This window comes from Aedes aegypti, chromosome 3 (assembly GCF_002204515.2).
Source record: "Aedes aegypti strain LVP_AGWG chromosome 3, AaegL5.0 Primary Assembly, whole genome shotgun sequence".
Classification (NCBI taxonomy): domain Eukaryota; kingdom Metazoa; phylum Arthropoda; class Insecta; order Diptera; family Culicidae; genus Aedes; species Aedes aegypti.
In genome coordinates this window covers 190,942,422-190,960,421 of record NC_035109.1, presented here as the reverse complement: position 1 = coordinate 190,960,421, position 18,000 = coordinate 190,942,422, and the positions used below count along the sequence as shown (strand labels likewise).

The window sequence follows — 18,000 nt, the reverse complement described above, 5'->3', positions numbered from 1 at the left end:
CGAAACTCTGGTGTATCATTTTGAGTTTGGAAAATCTGGCGGCCATCTTGGATTTCGACGCCATCTTAGTTTTTAGTAGTTGAATATATTTTTACTATATCAGCGCTCATCATGAAAAAATCAGATTCTTTATTTCTTATCATATCTAAACTGTTCAACTGATTGTTCGTTTCTATCAATGGTTTAAGACCAAATAAATGAAAGAATAAATTCTATTTTTTTGACTCGAAGATATGCATAACAATCATTCAGGTAGCAAATAAGCGTTAAAAAATCCCACATGATAATTTGTTTTTGAAGCTAGTTAAGCTGAGGGGCTGGCTCTGTTCCAGTAGGGACGTAACGTCAGAAAAAAAGAAGAACAAGTCGAAGAGTAAGTGTAAATGTAGCATTCAAATTCAACATGTTAAGAGCTAACAAGGTGAAAACTCATTTTACTACTTAAAAATTAGCGGTGCGCTAATGGTGAAAACCCAAATTTTCGAACAAAATTCAAAATGGCGACCAAATTCAAAATGGCCACCAATTTTTTTAAACTTTAAATGAAAGCTATATCCTTCCTCTATATGATTCCACTAAGTTTGCTATGTATTCCAAGGGAAATATGGGACAATGTCAATTCAAAATTTTAGCTCCCCTATGCTTAAACGATCCTTATTATAGTAAATAGCATCCTCCCGAAGTTTAAAATGATTCGGAAGAAATATGACTGTGCACACGCCATTTGAAGTTTATATGAAGATTACTATGGAAAACGCCAATCTTTTGTGTTCCGCCCTCTATCTCTTCGTCATAATATGTTATGAAAAAGTGAACGAAGAAGTGGAATTTTAGTGTGACATAATTTGTATACCATCCCCTATTTATTTTGTTTTAGAAAATTATGAAACGTTTTATAGAGCGTTAGAGTATCAATTGCACGTTGTTACTCTGTAAAATTGTGTTTGTTAAACCCTCTTTTTTCTTTTGGATTTTGAAACTATTCTCAAATTAGAAAAGAAGCTCTATTATGATCACGTGTCGTTTTTGTCCTTTTTTCGTTGTGCGTAATAACGGCTAAAAATATACAATGATATCTTATCTTTATTAAATATTACCAATACAAATTTTCAAGAGCACAAGACTTGAGAGCCAAACAGCGCTCTATGTACGTTGAAAATTTATTCCATTGCTGGCCACCACCAGCAAGGAAGTAATTTGATTGATTTTCAACGCGAATTGTTGTCAGATTCTCCTGTCTTGTGCACTTGAAAATTCTAAGTTTGGCTTCGTTTTATAATCACCTTAAGCGGGGTACATATATTTATTTTTAGTAGCTTTGAACTAATTTTTACTAAGTAGATAAAAACCGAATTGAGTACAACACCATTTAATTCCACCAGAGTTTGTATCCTTCGACGCCATTTCGAAATGTTACGCTTGGAAAAGTGGGTGAAAAAACTACAAAAACGCTCTTTTAATATGAAAATTTTAGAGGTATGACGTCTTCAGAGAAAATGTGTATTTTGCTCATATCTAAAACTCTTCAGAACATAATAGGCCTGAAAATTGATATTTTCGTTAGTATTGAGGAAAAACCGATTTTTGACCATAAAGTTCTAAAGTGACCTATATCTCTAAAACTATCAGATATAGAAAAAAATTGCGCTATTTTTTAAAATAAAAAAGTTTGAGAGCGAATTTCGAAAGCTATGAAATTTGGCGCTTAGGACACTTTTGCATATAACGCGACCTTGACCAGACAAACAAATGTTCAGAAGACACCAAAACCCTATCTCTTATATTTTTCAAGTTATTAATTTTTTCCACTTAATTTCGTTCCGTGGACCAATGTGCAATGATATCTTATCTTTATCAAATTTTACCAATACAAATTAGATTGATAACCATAATGATCTTATTCAAATCAATTGATGACATTGCGATATGAAACCGTTGCTTTCGATTTTTTTTGCATGTTTCTTAACATTATCAGTGGCCTCTCTTCTTTGTTGTGAATTTCCGTTCGCTGCTGTATGGTTGGCGCGTGCCACTTTAATATGCGTTTCTTTTACTTCACGATATCCTTCGCTAGACCCCTACAGATATAACCGTATACATACACTACCGTGCAAAAGTTTGGGTTCACCCCCTCAAAAACATACAAAAGTGTTCTGTCCATGTCTCTGTGATTACACGTCCAATTGAAACTCTTTAACCCTATAATACTCAAATTTTTATTTTCGATTTAAGTATTATTTTTCGTTATCTAAAATCGTTCTAAACACGTTTTGGGAATTTATTTATTTTTATTCACAATTTTTTAAATTTTGGTTTTTGATTTTTATAATTTTTATTTTTGAACATCCCTAGCTTTTTTCATTTTTTCTTGAAGCCTTTTCTAGTTGTTGATTTTTGGAAATAATAAAAATTTTAATTGTTACGGTATTTTTAAAAATATTAAATTTTTATTTTTTTTTTCGTAGCGTATTTTATTTTCCGTGTAACTAACGGAAAAACAGGTTTGAAATTATTTTAATACCACCAGGCTCTTCGTTTGTGATAGGTTAATCGTAGAAAAATATAAAAGGTACGGTTTTTATATTACACGTTAAATGAAGCTCAGGCATTTTTAGGTTATATAAGAATGCAATTTTTCAAACAATTTCTAAAAATACAAAATAGTTTCAAAAGTCATAAAAAAACTTTTCTTATATGCGTGTTATGAGTCAAGGTATAAGCCAAAAATAAAATCATTTTGATTTCCGAGCTACGAAAAAATACACAAAATTCTAAAGTGTACCCCGTCTAAAGGCGGGGTTGGGTATTAGAGGGTTAAGCCGCATTCGAAAGGCAAAGAGTTATTCTTACCAGTGCTGGAAAAGTTCGCATCACGATGCAGCTCATGAGTGAATACCAACGCATAACAAACATCACAGACTCGGGAACTGGCTAGGTGTGAGTAAGTCCGCACCCGTCTGCTCGGGAGAACATGTCAAAAGAAGTAGCAACAAGCTCGGGAGCGTTTACTCGCGAGTAACCGAGCAAAGTGTGATTTATTATGGTTTTGACAGACAAATTAATTATATAACCATCATATCGACAGTAAACTACTAGTTTGTAGTCAAAAGCCCTTGAAAACCTTAAATCTTGGAGGGGAAGCAGCTTTTTCCCAAAAGCACAATATGACTCTGAACAGCTCCGAACACGTTCGCGAATCACTTTTAGCTTCAGTTACTCGGGAGCCGACAGTTGCGAGTAAACCAGCGCTCTGACGCTCGGGAGCGTTTGGTTTTGTTTTTGTTCCAGTTCAGAAGAAGTGTTCGCCACTTTCCATCACTCTTACTTCGCATGTATTTTTCCAAAAACATTTTTTAATTTTTTTATGCTAAATTTTTAATTAAAGTTGTTACATTTTTCAAAAAACACTCTAAAAAATCATATCTATTTTCCTCAGCATTGGGTCGATCAAAACTTCAAATCAAAGTGTCATTAGAATCGTAATCTTATATTCCTTGAAGAGACCCCACGAAATTTTGGCGGAAAAATCTGGAAAGTATTCAAAATCAATGAAACAGTCAGTCAAGTCATCGTGCAAAAGTTTGGGTTCACCTCTCAGTATGATGCAAATCGTGCAAACGTTTGGGTTCACCTGATCCACACGCACATAATTTTTTTCAATATCTCGGCCATTTTTCAACCGATTTTAATAGTTTAAAGCTTTTTTGAGCGCAAATAATGGCGCGTACATGATTGGTCTGAGATTTCACAGATTTAAGTAAGTTCAGGTGAATCCAAACTTTTGCACGATGACTTGACTGACTGTTTTATTGATTTTGAATACTTTTCAGATTTTTACGCCAAAATTTCATGAGTGCGCTTTAAAGTATATATGATTACAATTCTAATGACACCTTGTTTTAAAATTTTGGTCGATCCAATGCTGAGGAAATTAGATATGATTTTTCAGTGTGTTTTTTGAAAAATGTCACAACTTCAAGTACAAATTTAGTATACAAAGTTCAAAGAATGTTTTTGGAAAAATACATACGAAGTAAGAATAACTCTTTGCCTTCCGAATGCGGCTTAGAGAGTTTCAATTGGACGTGTAATCACAGAGATATGGCCAGAACACTTTTGCATGTTTTTAAGGGGGTGATCCCAAACTTATGCACGGGAGTGTACTTATGTATTGCTTTACAATAATACACTAGTTTGCTCTGCCTTCGTCTCAAAACCTATGCCGAATCTACAATCCGCAGCTGAATTCAAACACCCTCTGTTCCTGCGCCCGTCGTTATCCTGTGTGTTTATCGTATTCCGTTTTCCACCACATTCTTCCTTCCTTCCTTTTTTACCTTTTAGTTATTAAGTGACTCGTGCTATGCTCGCGCGCACGCAATGTGTTCCCTTTTGCAGGAATCGTCCGTAAGCAGCATTACTAACTAAGCATGTAGGGGAACATGGTGCAAGATCTGACTACAATTGAGTCATTCTACGTCAAAGCTATGTTCTTTTTTTCTGAGACAGTATGTATCAACATTAATTTCGTCTGTGTTTCCAAGTATTTATTTTAACTGAAATCATTTGAACTCATTGTATAAAAAAATTTAGAGTAGCAAATAGTTATTTATGCAACAAATTGCAAAATGATGATTTTTTCAGCACAAGTTGTACATTTATAGAACGAGGCTCGCCGAGTTTGCAACGATTTTTTGCTATTGCAAAAAATCACCTCAAGGTGATTATAGAACGATCATTTCCAAAAGCACAAACAAACATTCCAACAGAAACATCCGCGTGGGCGTACATTCACGTGTAGTATCATTTCAGTATTATTCAATCGCATAGGCTGCGACATAGCAGTAACAGGTTGGAGTTGGTTCACTATTGGAGGACAGAACAGGTACGTACAGTAGCGGGTTATGCTGCCACCTCTACGAATGCTGGACGATCCATTACCAAACAAGTATTGTCAGATCGGTCGGAAAATGCAGTTCGCCTAAAATGGATTTTTCACGGTGCAAGATACCCTGTTTCGGAAGCAGGGCGTATCAAAGCGCATCCAGATGCACATCGAATGCACCACTTCCGAAGTTAGGTATCTCGCATAGATTTTGAGAAAAAGCTAATTTCGACGAGAAACTTATTCTAACTTTTTATCGCGCCGACAATATTACCAGTCTTGTATCAGATGCTACGGCAGAATAGACTGTGATATTTGGCTGACGCCTCCCAAACAGTACTGAAAAGTTGCACTTTTCGGTATAGTTTGTTTTTGGTAGGAAAAGTAGGCCATTATGTAGTGCATCTTATAAATGAAAAGTAGATTCGTAGATTGATTAGCAACGTAATCGCAAAAAATATGTTTTAGGCCGATATAATTTCTGATATCCTCATAAAGCATCTAAAGAAATTGCAAAAATGTACCTATGCAACTCGGGGAGGAATTCGATTATTATAACATTCGTCGTAATTATCCAACTCGGAACTTTTTGTAGGAGAAATTTACGACTCGTGCTGTAAAATCATTATTCTGCACCTTGTTGCGTAAGCTACTGTAACAGAAAACAATTTAAGATTTCTCAATTCAAGCTATCTTAAAACACAGGTCCGTTTCGTACCAGTCTACCCTAAAATATGTCTTTTCCAAAGCGACGAGTTGTAACGGACTTTTCCCCCTCGTCAAACAGAGAGGAAGAAAAGGCTACCGATGCTCGGAAGTTTGTCGTGTTTGTGCGCGAAATTTCCTCCAGGGGAGACTGAAATTTTCGGTTTGAAACGGTCGCGCAGATGCAATCGAGCCGTTGTCTAGTTCAGTTCGTAGGGCGGTGCAACGGAAAAAGTATAGTTTTTGCTAGGATTAAGGACTATTAGTAGTGTTGTTTCAAATGACTGTGCTTGTAGATTTCTAAGTAGTGATGTCCCGTCATAATTACACAAATCCGGCCTTCTGCCAGCAAAGTGAGTTTATTCCACCAAAATCCAGTCAAAATGGATCCAAAAGTGCTTACAATTCACCGGCAAAAATCCAGCGAAGTGAATTAACGCGTTCGTATAATCGGATAAGTTCATCGTTAGTCAGACAAAATACCTTTTCATGTCATGGATCGGATCGAAGAAACGTATTGCCCCCGTTGCCCGGACCAAAACCTGGAGGAGCCCGATTGATTGATCAGTACTCTTCAAATACTTCTATATCGGGCACTCGCTATGGATCCGTTGCATCAGCGTTGGATAATTCATTGAGCAGCAACAAACACTCCACCATTGGACGTTATGCTTTGGTTCCGGTTGAGGAAATACCAACCAACGACAAAGGAAGGTACGCAGTTCTTCCGATAGAACAGTCTTTAATAACAGCGTCAACCACCAGGATAGTCAAGAGTCAGGAGAACCTCGATCGCTTCTGTAGCACATCGGAACTAAATGAGGAAACAGCAAACCTCTCGGATCAGTTCTGTAGCCTACCTCCTCTGTCTTCGCCACCCAAGGTCACCACACAGAACCGTCTGAAGAATGCATTCTCCTCGGACTTTGGTAGCAAATCGTTCATATTGTACGACCAAAAAAGTAATCAACGATACGAGGTGGTCCCCACCGAAGCGGATGAGGAACTCGTCGATCCAAACCACGAAATTATCCAAATGCACAACGGAAGAGCCCACCGCTACGCAGTTATACCCACAGAAGATGACGATGAAACGTGTCTCAACGAAGAAGCCGAAGTAGAAGAAAGCAAAGTAAGTTCAGCCATGGTTTTCAACATAATTGATCTTGATCGACCAAGCTACCGGTGCTTATAAGTTGGGCTTTATTCGAGTGGATACATACATACATTAGGTCCTTACACTAAAAATGCTCAACGAATTTGAAGTCTGCTTTAAAAAATGGGACAAATGAACGCTGAAATTAAATGATTTTAGATCTTTGCCACTAGGAAGCGCTGTGATTATCCGATCATCACTAATTTAGGGTTTACTCGAGAAAAATTAAGGCCCAATAACGTTACAAACAATTGTTAAGTAATCTGTTGCTGAAAACAATTTAGAAGATCTGTTGAAAATTGTAAAAACATAATAGGAAAACAATAAGTTATAATGATGTTCACAGTGGGTTATGAATAACAGAATGTCCTCAAGATTCAGGTTTCTGAAATCAGTTTCACATACATAATAAGTGATTATGAAGTTATTGGAACCGCAGTTACACAACAACGGTACAGTTCTGATATGTTCGTTATGATGCGAAGTCCCATAATAGGATTCACAACTATTACGCATATGTATAAGAAACAGCACGCTGACTATTTTCCATGCGATAGTTGAGTCGGCAGTGGCCGGTCAACGCTTTAACCAACCAATTTTGTTTGACGGCAAGACTCCAAACAACTCCTGTAAAGTTTGTGTTGGTTTGCCGCTCAAGAATTGATCTGAAGCTTCATCCAGCACTTAGAAATTAGAATAGCTAATAAAGTCATGCGATGCTCAATTTGGAGCTAACTCATCAGCCAATTCATTCTCAGCAATGTAAGAATGGTTAGGTATTGACACAGGGTTTATAGAGCCGACTGAATTTAGTTCCTCAATTTGAGTTCAACATGCGATAATTCCATCATAGAGTTCCTGTAGTCTTCACAGACCACAGAGGACAAGATTTTTCAAAAGCATCCATACTATAGGATGTTGTAGTATCAACGGAATAATTCATATTACTTGGTTTTCTAATGGACGGAGAATATTAAAAAAAAATGGTCGCAATCAATTCAATAGACAGTTCCAAGCTTGTTGACCGAAAATTCCTAAACGCAAAGCGCTTCTTCTCTATCAGATACCATGGAAGTTCGGCGATTGCCTATAGTAAGCATAAGCAATCCAAGATCTGTACTAGTTAAGTATTCAGACTGGCGTATCTCAAATTAAATGTCTGAGCTGTCCCAGATGATGTGATGGTCATTGGCATCACTACCTAAAATCAACGGAAAGCTTCCTGTGACGTAACGTACGACAACTCGTTTCAAATCATCTGTTGGGGATGTTTGATTATGTAATAAATAAACCGAGTTTTCTATTTCAAGTATACAGAAAGCAGCAAAAACTGGGTCCACAAGGTGTCCTAGATAGAAATTTCTTTTACGAAACTAAGAGTCTGGAACTAGCGCCACTTGGGCTGTACCATTTTGTATTAGTCTGCAATGATTGACCGTTGCTGTTTTTTATGTGAAAGATTGATCTGAGCTATCCTAACCGTATTCATTACCCAAAATAGGCAGTGTTAAGCTTTTTGCAATCTCAGCACGAAAAACACCAGCAGCGAAAAAAATCATCGGTATCTATTGAAAGTCGCTAAAAGCGAAAAAGCACAGAATGTACTGTGTACAACGCTTATTGCGAAACCATATATGTGATAATTTATTAATTAAATAACGACATATTCACCATTATTTAGCCTCAGACTTGAGACAGAAGAAGGGCAGCCGATTATCTTGGAAAAAACACAAGGTCACCTACACCATTGACACCGAGTAACACAATATGTACCATGCCCACACAGTTACGGATCACCCACAGTGACGGATCACTTTGGCGTTCAACATCGGATAACTCGCTCAAAACATAAACGTTGACGAAAAACATATTTTTCCCATGTTATACTATTTGTCTTCTACCATTTGTAATGTTAAGCACAACATTCAACCGTTAAATAACGGTGTTTTTGACAAATGTTTAGTTGGTACCACACAGCTATCATTATATGGTCGTTTTCTGTAAGAAGTGTCGTCAGCATTCATAAGCTTCCACAGGTGGTAAAATTCAAATGTTATAGCATGTTTTATGCTCGTTCGCTTCGATTTAGTGTGAATTCATCTTTGGAAAACAATTTACATGAATTTTTATTCAAAACAAAGAATATTAGCACTTCTAACTAGTGATCCATAATATGGACCAGGAAATGATTGTTTACCACGGCTATGGATCACTTCCAAAGAATGTAGATTTCTGCTATTTTATGCATTGGATTCGACATTTTCAGACAATAGCACTAAGTATAAAACTAATAAAACATCAAGGTTTGTAAATTTCATATTTTAGCAGACAAAAATGGGTGGAAAACTTGGTGTGGAGCGGAAACAGTTCATGTCTCAGTTACTACAATGCAGTATCACAATAAAAAGGGCATTTTACCCTTGTTTCCAGCTCTAACACTGCTATTTTTTGCAGTAATATATGACACATTGTTAACTTTCGCCATACCATGCAATACAGATACATTGAGTTGAAAATCTCTTGATTTTGCGCACTGATCCGTAATATGTCACAATTTGATCCATAATATGAAAATTGATCCATAATATGGTTTTCAGGAACCGACACAATTTTTAATTTTTATGCAATCCTATGTAAATGTTGCACTCAAAACAGTTTACTAACCGAAGGTCCAATTTAAAATGATTCGATTCGTGCTTTTAAATTACAATTTTACGTTTTCCATGTCGTTTTATTGAATTTTATAGGTTGGACTCCACACTATTGGATCCATAACTGTGGGGTCATGGTACTGTGGAGTGGACCCTTGTGCTCCACAGGCTCTGTTTTCGGTTAGGTTTTATTTAGAAATTTCATTGGAGGAATTCTTATGGAAACTCCTGAAATAATTTCTGGGTAAATTAATTGAGAAATTTCTTGGTAAAATTCGATAAGAATTTCTAAAGGAAGTCCTGGAGAAATCTTTGGAATAAATCCTATTGGTATTTTTACAGAAATTCCTAAGCAAATCCGTTGGAACTGGTTGAATTTTCGGAGAAATGAATTTCTTTCGAGATATCTCTGTAAAACGAATTTCTGGAGTAATTCCTGGAGCTATCATTAGATAACCGAATGTTAGATCATTAGAGAAGCCTTGTACGAAAATGTTGTAGAATTCCTGGAAGACAGAGGACCAACTTGAGAAATTTCATGAAGAATCTTTGGACATATGCAATAATTTCTAAAGTTTCTTTGGAAACTTCCTAGCTGAATTTTTGGACACCAATTAAAATCTCTTAGGAAAATTACCAGAGAAGTCGGTGAACGAATCACTGCATTATTTGCTAAGAAAATCTTCAGAACAATACCCGAAATAACTACTTGAAGAAAAATGAACAAATAATCGATAACTGAGCCACTCTAACGTCTTATGTTGCGCTTTCAGCTTGAAACGCTAGCCAAGTCTTTCGGTCCATTATGAAAAACTTCCCGAAAACTTTAGTATTTGATCGAAAAAGAGTGAGAGGGGAAACAACTCTCATTGTTTTATAAGTCCTTTCGAAAGTTACGCGAGATTTCCTTGTTTATGTATGGCCTATTTTTGTTCTTGTTTTTCTTTGTTTTTGGTTTCTGTTCGATTTATGGAGATTCCTATTTTTAGGAGTCTGAGTCATTTGGCATTAATCCATTCGACATAAGGTCATTCGGCATAATTAACATTTGGTATAACATTGTTTTATGAAAAAAAGGCATACCGTGGACGTACCATATTTGATGCGGTTAAGAAAATTCTAAATTAAAACATTTGTCAAATCGTAAAAATCTGTCCGATTTTGTTGAAATTTGAAGCTATGCTAGCTCAACTATTATAGAACTAAGGAAAAATCTGTAAAACACATATTAATCGTTCTTATCTTCATGTTTTAATGATTGTTTGTGGAATACATTAGGTTCCTTATATGACGCTTCAATTTTTCAATGCGCCTAATATGACGCACATCTGGTAGTACTTTTGCTGTGCGTTTAGTTAAAGTGTAGAAAATAAAACCAGCGATTGAGTTCAATCCATAGTCAAGCATTATTGTTTCCCATGTTCTATGTAAATTTTATGGACCGCGTGACAAATATGCGTAGAACCAAAGGCAGTATGGGCCTATCAACGACAGTATGGGAAAACGATCGAGAATCATAAATGGGGTCATCCATTGAGTACGTCATGTTATTAGGGGGAAGAAGGTGTTCTGCAAGGTGCGACGAATCATACAATATTTTTGAAGGTTCCATATGAAAAGTTGACGTAGGGCGGATGGGCGGGGTTGTTGTAGAACATGGTATGTTTTTGTGACTCGTATCTCATGGACACTCCCTATTGTATAAATTGTACTAAACCAACCATTGAACCTACACCTCACCTCCTGACGTAATTATTTAAACTTCAATAGGGGACGTCCATGAACCGCGCTAAATTATACCATTTTAAACCCCTCTCCATCTTGGCCACATTTATTGTATGAAAAGTGCGAATATTTTGTATGAATCGTTGCGGTTCGATGAATCTCCAACTCTCCTTAAAACGTGACGTAATCTATGGATGATCCTTTACATGTGATTACATAATTACATTGGGTTGTTCTGTGGACGGATTTTTTTAATGCAAGCACCATAAATATGTCTTTTCCATCCATTTTCGATCCAGCATAACAAGCTGAACAAAATAGCAAATAATAAGGAACATCATGTGCCTAACTTGACGCACAAGATTTGTATACAAAGATATGTCTTAAACCTTAAAAATAGAAAAAAATTGACGTCAATTAATGAATAAAAGAATATTACTGACTGTAGTTGTTGATACTGCCGTAAAACAGCACAATATTTTTACGAAAATTGATTAAAAATATTTAGCAAATTCACTAAGGAATGAACAAATTGACGCACTTGACGGATGCGTTTTCAAATAAATTATTAGAATATGCGTCAAGTTTGGACCCGCGTCAAATATGGTACGTTTACGGTATATAGGAAAAAAAGGATATAATTCTACTCATGCCTTGTGAGAAAACGCGTGAATTAACATTTTGATTTGATAACGAGATCGATGCTCGGTTGATTAATATCTACACTGGATACAATTATTCATGTTTTTTTTGTAAATCCGCATCAAACAGCATGGGTCATTCAATGCACTCGAGAAAGTCTCCAACCTAATAGGTACTGGTCGATCAAAACGTAGTTCCGCTTTACATTATTTGATTGAACATTATATGTTTAGAAACTGCCACCACCTTTGCCCCAAAAGGATTACATGCGCGAAAGCATAAGAAAATCCCGCCGCAATCTGTTGTCGTCTACGACACCAGCGCCTGTTGTAGTGGCCACGACGACACCGCCCAAGAAGCCCAATCCTCTGGCCACTCAGATGCTGCACGAGTTACTGAGCACCCCGAAGCGGCAGGATTTTACGCCGAAAAATTCCCCACAGCGGCTCGACATGGTCAATCCAAAAATCATCTCCAGCACACCGAAACGCAACGAATTTAAGCCACAAAAGCTGCAGTACGATCATCAGATGCAACCGACAACCACTTATTCCATGCTGCAGCACCAGGCACGCGCCGAACTCATACAGAAGCAGCAACAACTTCAGCAGAGCGAGGCAGCTGCCAGGACAACAGCTGTTATAACGCCTCGGCTGAATGTGGTGAATGGGGAAAGTAGTAATGGCATTTATGGTGAAACTACAACCTCCTCGGCGGATCACACTGCTACAAACAAGTCGTGGCATAATGCAAGTTTCCACAAAATTGCTCATGCCTCAGCCACTATTGGTGCCGTGTCGTTGATGCTGATCCTGTGCGGATTTATGAACTCCGGTCTCAGTCTGTATTTCACGTCGAAAATTGGAAGGGAATACTATCTGGATATGTCGATCTTTGCCGGGTTTGCGGCGATTGCCCTGGGCATACTGGGATTCAAGTCGCGGCGCTGCGATTGGCTCCCGAACCGGAACTACATCTCAGGTAAGCTTTGAATCCTTTGTGCGATGATATGCGAAGCCTACCGAAAAAAATTGTTACTAGTCAGCTCTAAATTTATTGTTGTTAGTTTAATTATTTAACTATAAGGTTTTCGTTTTATTCTTGTACACAACGTTAGTAAAATAATAGTATCATAAGTTTCAATATAATTTGAGAAGGAAGTAATTTTTTTTATAAATATTTTATTTATTCATTACGATACAGTTATTTGAAAAAAAATGTGAAGTTGAGAGTTGTTGACCACCTATGACATAGTATTTTTATCCATAAAAAAATCATCTTCAAAATTAATTTCAGCATACTTTTGACTTATTTTCGACTCAATCATCTCCCACTGCATGTGGCTGATTCTTGGCCATTTATCAACTTTCTTTCAACCGTTAAAAGGCGTGGGATTAGTCACACCTCCAAATACATCGACAAGGATTTGAATACCGGTGACCAGGAAGGATTTCTCTTCAAAGATGCAATGCTCTCATCTGAAATTAGGATTTTAATCAAAATTCTTACAGGGATATCAAAGAGATTCTTCCAGGATTCTTATTAGAATATTTCCAGGTTTCTCATCAGAACCCTATCAGAAACCTTCTAATATTGTCACCACCCGAACAACACACATGTTATAATTGTGTATTATCAACTAATATATGACTAGTTTTGGTCATATATTAGTTGGTAATACACAATTATAATATGTGTGTTGCTGGGGCAGAAACTGTTTTTCATCAGAAACCTTCCAGGATTCTTATTAGCAGCCTTCAGGGGATTACATTAGAAACCTTCCAGAGAACTTATCAGAAACTTTTTAAGGATTTCTTTAGAAGCATTCTTATCAGAATCCATCCAGGATTCTCATTATAATCCTTTCAAGACTAATTATGTCAAGATTATTATACCTTTAACCCTCTCTTTCCCATGGTAGCTCCATAGCTCCACTAGTTTTCGACGAACTGGAGACAACCCGAATTAGATGAATACTTAGTAATGGTTACTAGAATATGTTTATATACTCATCAGATTAATCCAAAATAAACTAACTGTTTCAATATTAAAACTATTGATAAACAATCAATTTACTATTGAAAAACAACCAAACACTTTTTTACCGAATTCGAAAACTTAGGATAATTTGCAACATTGTTTGTTCAAGTACTTTTGATAAAAACGCTTTTTTCGTAAAGAAATAGTCGATCAAAGTCTTGGGAAAGAGAGGGTTAAGGATTCCCACAAAGACCCTCCCAGTATAATAGCAGTTTCAAAAATATAGCATTGATCTTCCGAAATCAAAAAGTGCAACTTTGTAACTAAACATAAGTTCGGGCATAATGTTCTACCGTGTCCTGAATATGTACTACTTTTTAGCTTCCGATAGATTTACTTTCACGAAACAGTTGTATTTTATATTTCTCATGATGAGAATATCCATCACATTTTCATTTTTGTACCACAAGATAATTCTTTCCTAAAAATATCAATTTGTATCTCGAAATCAAATGCCTTAGTTACTTTTCCATTTAGCTAATATGGGGTAACATTGATCACCCATATAAACAACGTTCGGTAGTACTGAGTATATCGCTACTTACTTGAATCATGGCCCCTGAAGCCAAACTCCTACAAGTCGTTTACATTTTGTGTTATCTATATAAATAAAAATGGAGTGGTGTTCGTATGTCACGAAATGGCTTGAGAACGGGTCAACGGATTTGAATGATTCTTTCTCAGTTTTGTTCGTCAAGGGTTCCGACGTGTTTGTGTGTATAAAAATCCCAGGATATTCGCCGGGAAAGTCGGACAAACGAACGTGAACGGAACTGTCATTTTGTGTGGGACGATCAACAGCCTACTTGATGGCAAGACGAAGTTTGCCGGGACCACTAGTTTTAAAATAAAAAATACCTTGAACGCTTAAAGCTAGGCAATTTACTAGGAAAATTCTGCGTTCTTTGTAAAAAATCGTTGATTTCGCTTAATTGAACATTACTTATGAAAGTTTTGACAATGGAATCGTTTTCGACGATACCATTTTTAGTAACAACTACATTTTACTTGCTCATTAAAAACCTTACTTCTCATTAGCTCATGAATATGAGAAGAGAAACGCCATTCTTGCATTGAAAATGTTCTATTGACAAATGTAGATTCTATCTTTTTACGTTGAGGCTCGTGGAGGACTTTCAATATTACCCCGCTGATCAATGTTATCCCGGATTACGGTATACTCGATCTTGTAATTCTAAAATTGTATTTTTTTACCTAGTCCCTATCAGAAAGAGGAATATCAGATTAAATTGTTCGAAATAATAACAGTTTTAGTAATTTGAATATCTGTTTAACATTTAGGTCTTCAATTTTATATCACTTACTGTTTTATTCCTTTTATTCCTGCAAACCAAACAGAGTCTTGACAGGATTTCCTGGAGAGATCCTCGAATTTTTGCTCCGGATATTTTCAAGAATTTCTTTTCAGATTGCTTCAAGATTTCCTTTCGAGATTCGTGAATGAATGAAATGAATGAAATTTCTTTAAGAATACTATCAGAAGTACCTGAGAGATGTCATTACTAAATTTCTTTCAGAAGTTATTCTTTTTTATTCAGAAGTTATTCAACGATTCAAAGATTTAATAAGGTCTTTATCCAGACATACAACAAAGCTTTCTTTAAAATATTTCTTCAGAAACTACTTTAGAGATTGAGACAACTTTTTAGGGACTGTTTAGTATTTTTTTCACAATTTGATTTATCAGAAACTTTTGAGTAAAAATCCAGAAGAAATATAAAAAGAACAGTTGGCACGTTAACCGTGGTCAACTCCGGTCAGGGTGGGTGCACTGTATATTTCGGATGAAGGTAATCAACACCACTGGTCTGCTAGTCACTACACTACTTTGTTTACTATACACCAAACTGTTCACTACTCACTTTACTTCACATTCTGGGTATGAAACGGGCGGTTTTAACATAACTAACTCGACACGCAAAGGTGTACCGCGCAATGTGTTCTAGAAGTACGCGGAATGTTCTAGCAGCGCATGGAATAGTGGCGATTCGCGGTCAATCACTCGTGGAGCTAGAACTCACTCAGTAACTCACGGATTTTATTCGCTCGCTGTGAGAACTCTCGACCACAGAGGCACCGGCTACACTCGGGTGATTTCAAGACGTATGTACGTTTGTACGACTTTTTCCGCACGAAATAAAAACAAAGAAGAATTATAAAACAAATAGCTTTAGTAAATTCCTAGAAATTTCTTCCACACACCCTTATTATCTGAGAAAATTCTAAAAAGCATTTCCAGCTCAGAACGCAAATAAACGTGGCATTTTCAGGCCGACGTTTATTCCATGCAAATGAAAATCTTCGCATGTATTAGTAGTCATTTGATATAACATTTCCCAGCGAAATTTTACTAATTTTCCTATAGTACGTTTTACAACTGCTTATTATATTTGAAAATTAATAACGATCTGTTTGATTCATTATAATCAGTCGTCGGAGAAGTTTCTGGAAATAACAAGGACTGCTAGACAAATAAGATCGCAGTAGGCAACGCGCGCGAACGGATGTGTTGAAAATTGATCTGTCACGTTTTCATCGTCTCCGCAAATTATTAGATTTGAGTGGTGCAACAAATGAAACGACTGGTGCAATTTTTGAAAAAAAAAAGTGTCAATAGTGGAAATAAAACGGTTTATTCTGCAAGCGTTCTGCTGGGCAGTACTTCGTTGAAGCCCAAGAAGCAGATGAAGATGCATCGAAGCCGGGCCTCAGATTTTCGGGAGCACAGGTCTGGAGAGCCGGACAGCGGATCGGCTGAGGGTTTGATCGAATGGTCACTCGCTGGTGGTAACCAATCGATCAGGTTTTCAGCTTGAGCAGTTGTCTGGTTCTCTAGATTTGTGCTCATGAGGGTTTGAGTTTTGGCTTCATTTCATCAAATCTCTAGCGTCTCTTGCGTCGTGTCGCCGGAGTTTTTATTCTCGTTTTTAGTTTGCACGCGTTCTGGGTTTCGCGTCGCCGGAGTGATATTTTGCTCTCGTGAAATGAGCGTGCTGATTAAAGTAGCGACAGCTACTCAATCAAGGATAGATGATCAATTTGGTGAACTCGTTCCATGCTTTTATTTTAAATGTACAATATACTATGAAACGTATTTTTATCATGACAACGGTGCACTTAAATGAATTGATTTAACAAAAAATCAACAGTTCGACACTGTGAGTGTTGACATAGACGCTTGTACATCAACATTAAAACCCCATACTTTTCCTCCTACCTGACCATTATAAAAGATAACATTTGAATGGTTCGATGCTAAAAGTGTCGACTTACCGTATGTTCACGTTGTCTTTAGAGGTTGCAAGAATCGCATCATTTACCAAGGTGAATCCTTTTTTTCTGTTTTTATTAACGAGATTTTTAGCCCTGGGTTAGTTCATCTCGGGACCAACGGCTTTACTTCCCTTCCGAAGGAAGTCGTCACTGCAATTTTTAGTGACTATCTCGGGGATGGGATTTGATCCCAGGTTCTCGGCGTGTAGGTTTGTACCTAACACGTGCCAGCTAGGTGTAATTCCTGACTTGAATTCAAACTTCGTTCATCAAATATTCTTATAAATAATTTTGTATGACTTCTCCATAAAACAAGAATAAAACCAATTCCAAGTTATAACTAACAGTAGGTAGGCTTCGTGTTAGCAACAAAGATTCAGTATCAAACGTCGCAGTATAAGCATGTCGCAATGGATTATCTTCAATTAAAATTAGGCTACATCCTAGTGACCGTGTTCTCGCTGCTCAACTGCTGTTCCCAGCTTGTCCTGATGACTCTTCATCCGTTTCCGGGGACGCCGCTGCATGACGTGACCACGGGTATCATACTGGGCCTATCTTCACTTACCTTGCTGTTGATAAGTTTAGGAATCGTGACATCCCGGTGGTGTCGTGCTCCGCCGCCAGATAACCGCGTTGATGTGTGCTAGGTGTAAGTGTTACAGTGACCCAAATTAAAGTAAAACGCTTAGGAAACCTTGACTTGCTTAATTTGACTCTGAATCGTATTTCAATAGTGTCGACATCTGAATTTTTATAGTGACAGATAAAGCAAAATAACTTAAACCAAAACTCTAACCATCGATAATCGAGTGAGACGACATTATTCCTTCTTATTATCATTAATTTTATGATTTAAACCAAGAATGATCATTTTTTTAATAAATATATTATTGGGAGTT

The 18,000-nt window shown here is 36.9% G+C and overlaps 2 protein-coding genes across 14 annotated transcripts in view; both read left to right on the top strand.

Annotated features, from left to right (window-relative positions):
- The window catches only part of LOC5568854 (cytospin-A), a 141,239-nt gene that overhangs the window by 89,134 nt on the left and 34,105 nt on the right, over positions 1–18,000 (top strand). The gene's annotated exons all lie outside the window — the stretch shown is intronic.
- Positions 5,500–17,997, top strand: LOC110679593. Of its 2 annotated transcripts, none has more exons than XM_021854802.1 (3): positions 5,500–6,722; positions 11,998–12,745; positions 17,546–17,997. In XM_021854802.1, exons 1-3 carry the CDS (start codon positions 5,901–5,903, stop codon positions 17,746–17,748), a joined length of 1,773 nt encoding a protein of 590 aa, XP_021710494.1. In that variant the 5' UTR covers positions 5,500–5,900; the 3' UTR covers positions 17,749–17,997. The 2 variants fall into 2 exon arrangements, with proteins under 2 accessions (XP_021710494.1, XP_021710493.1); XM_021854801.1 differs by having other exon boundaries at positions 17,534–17,997.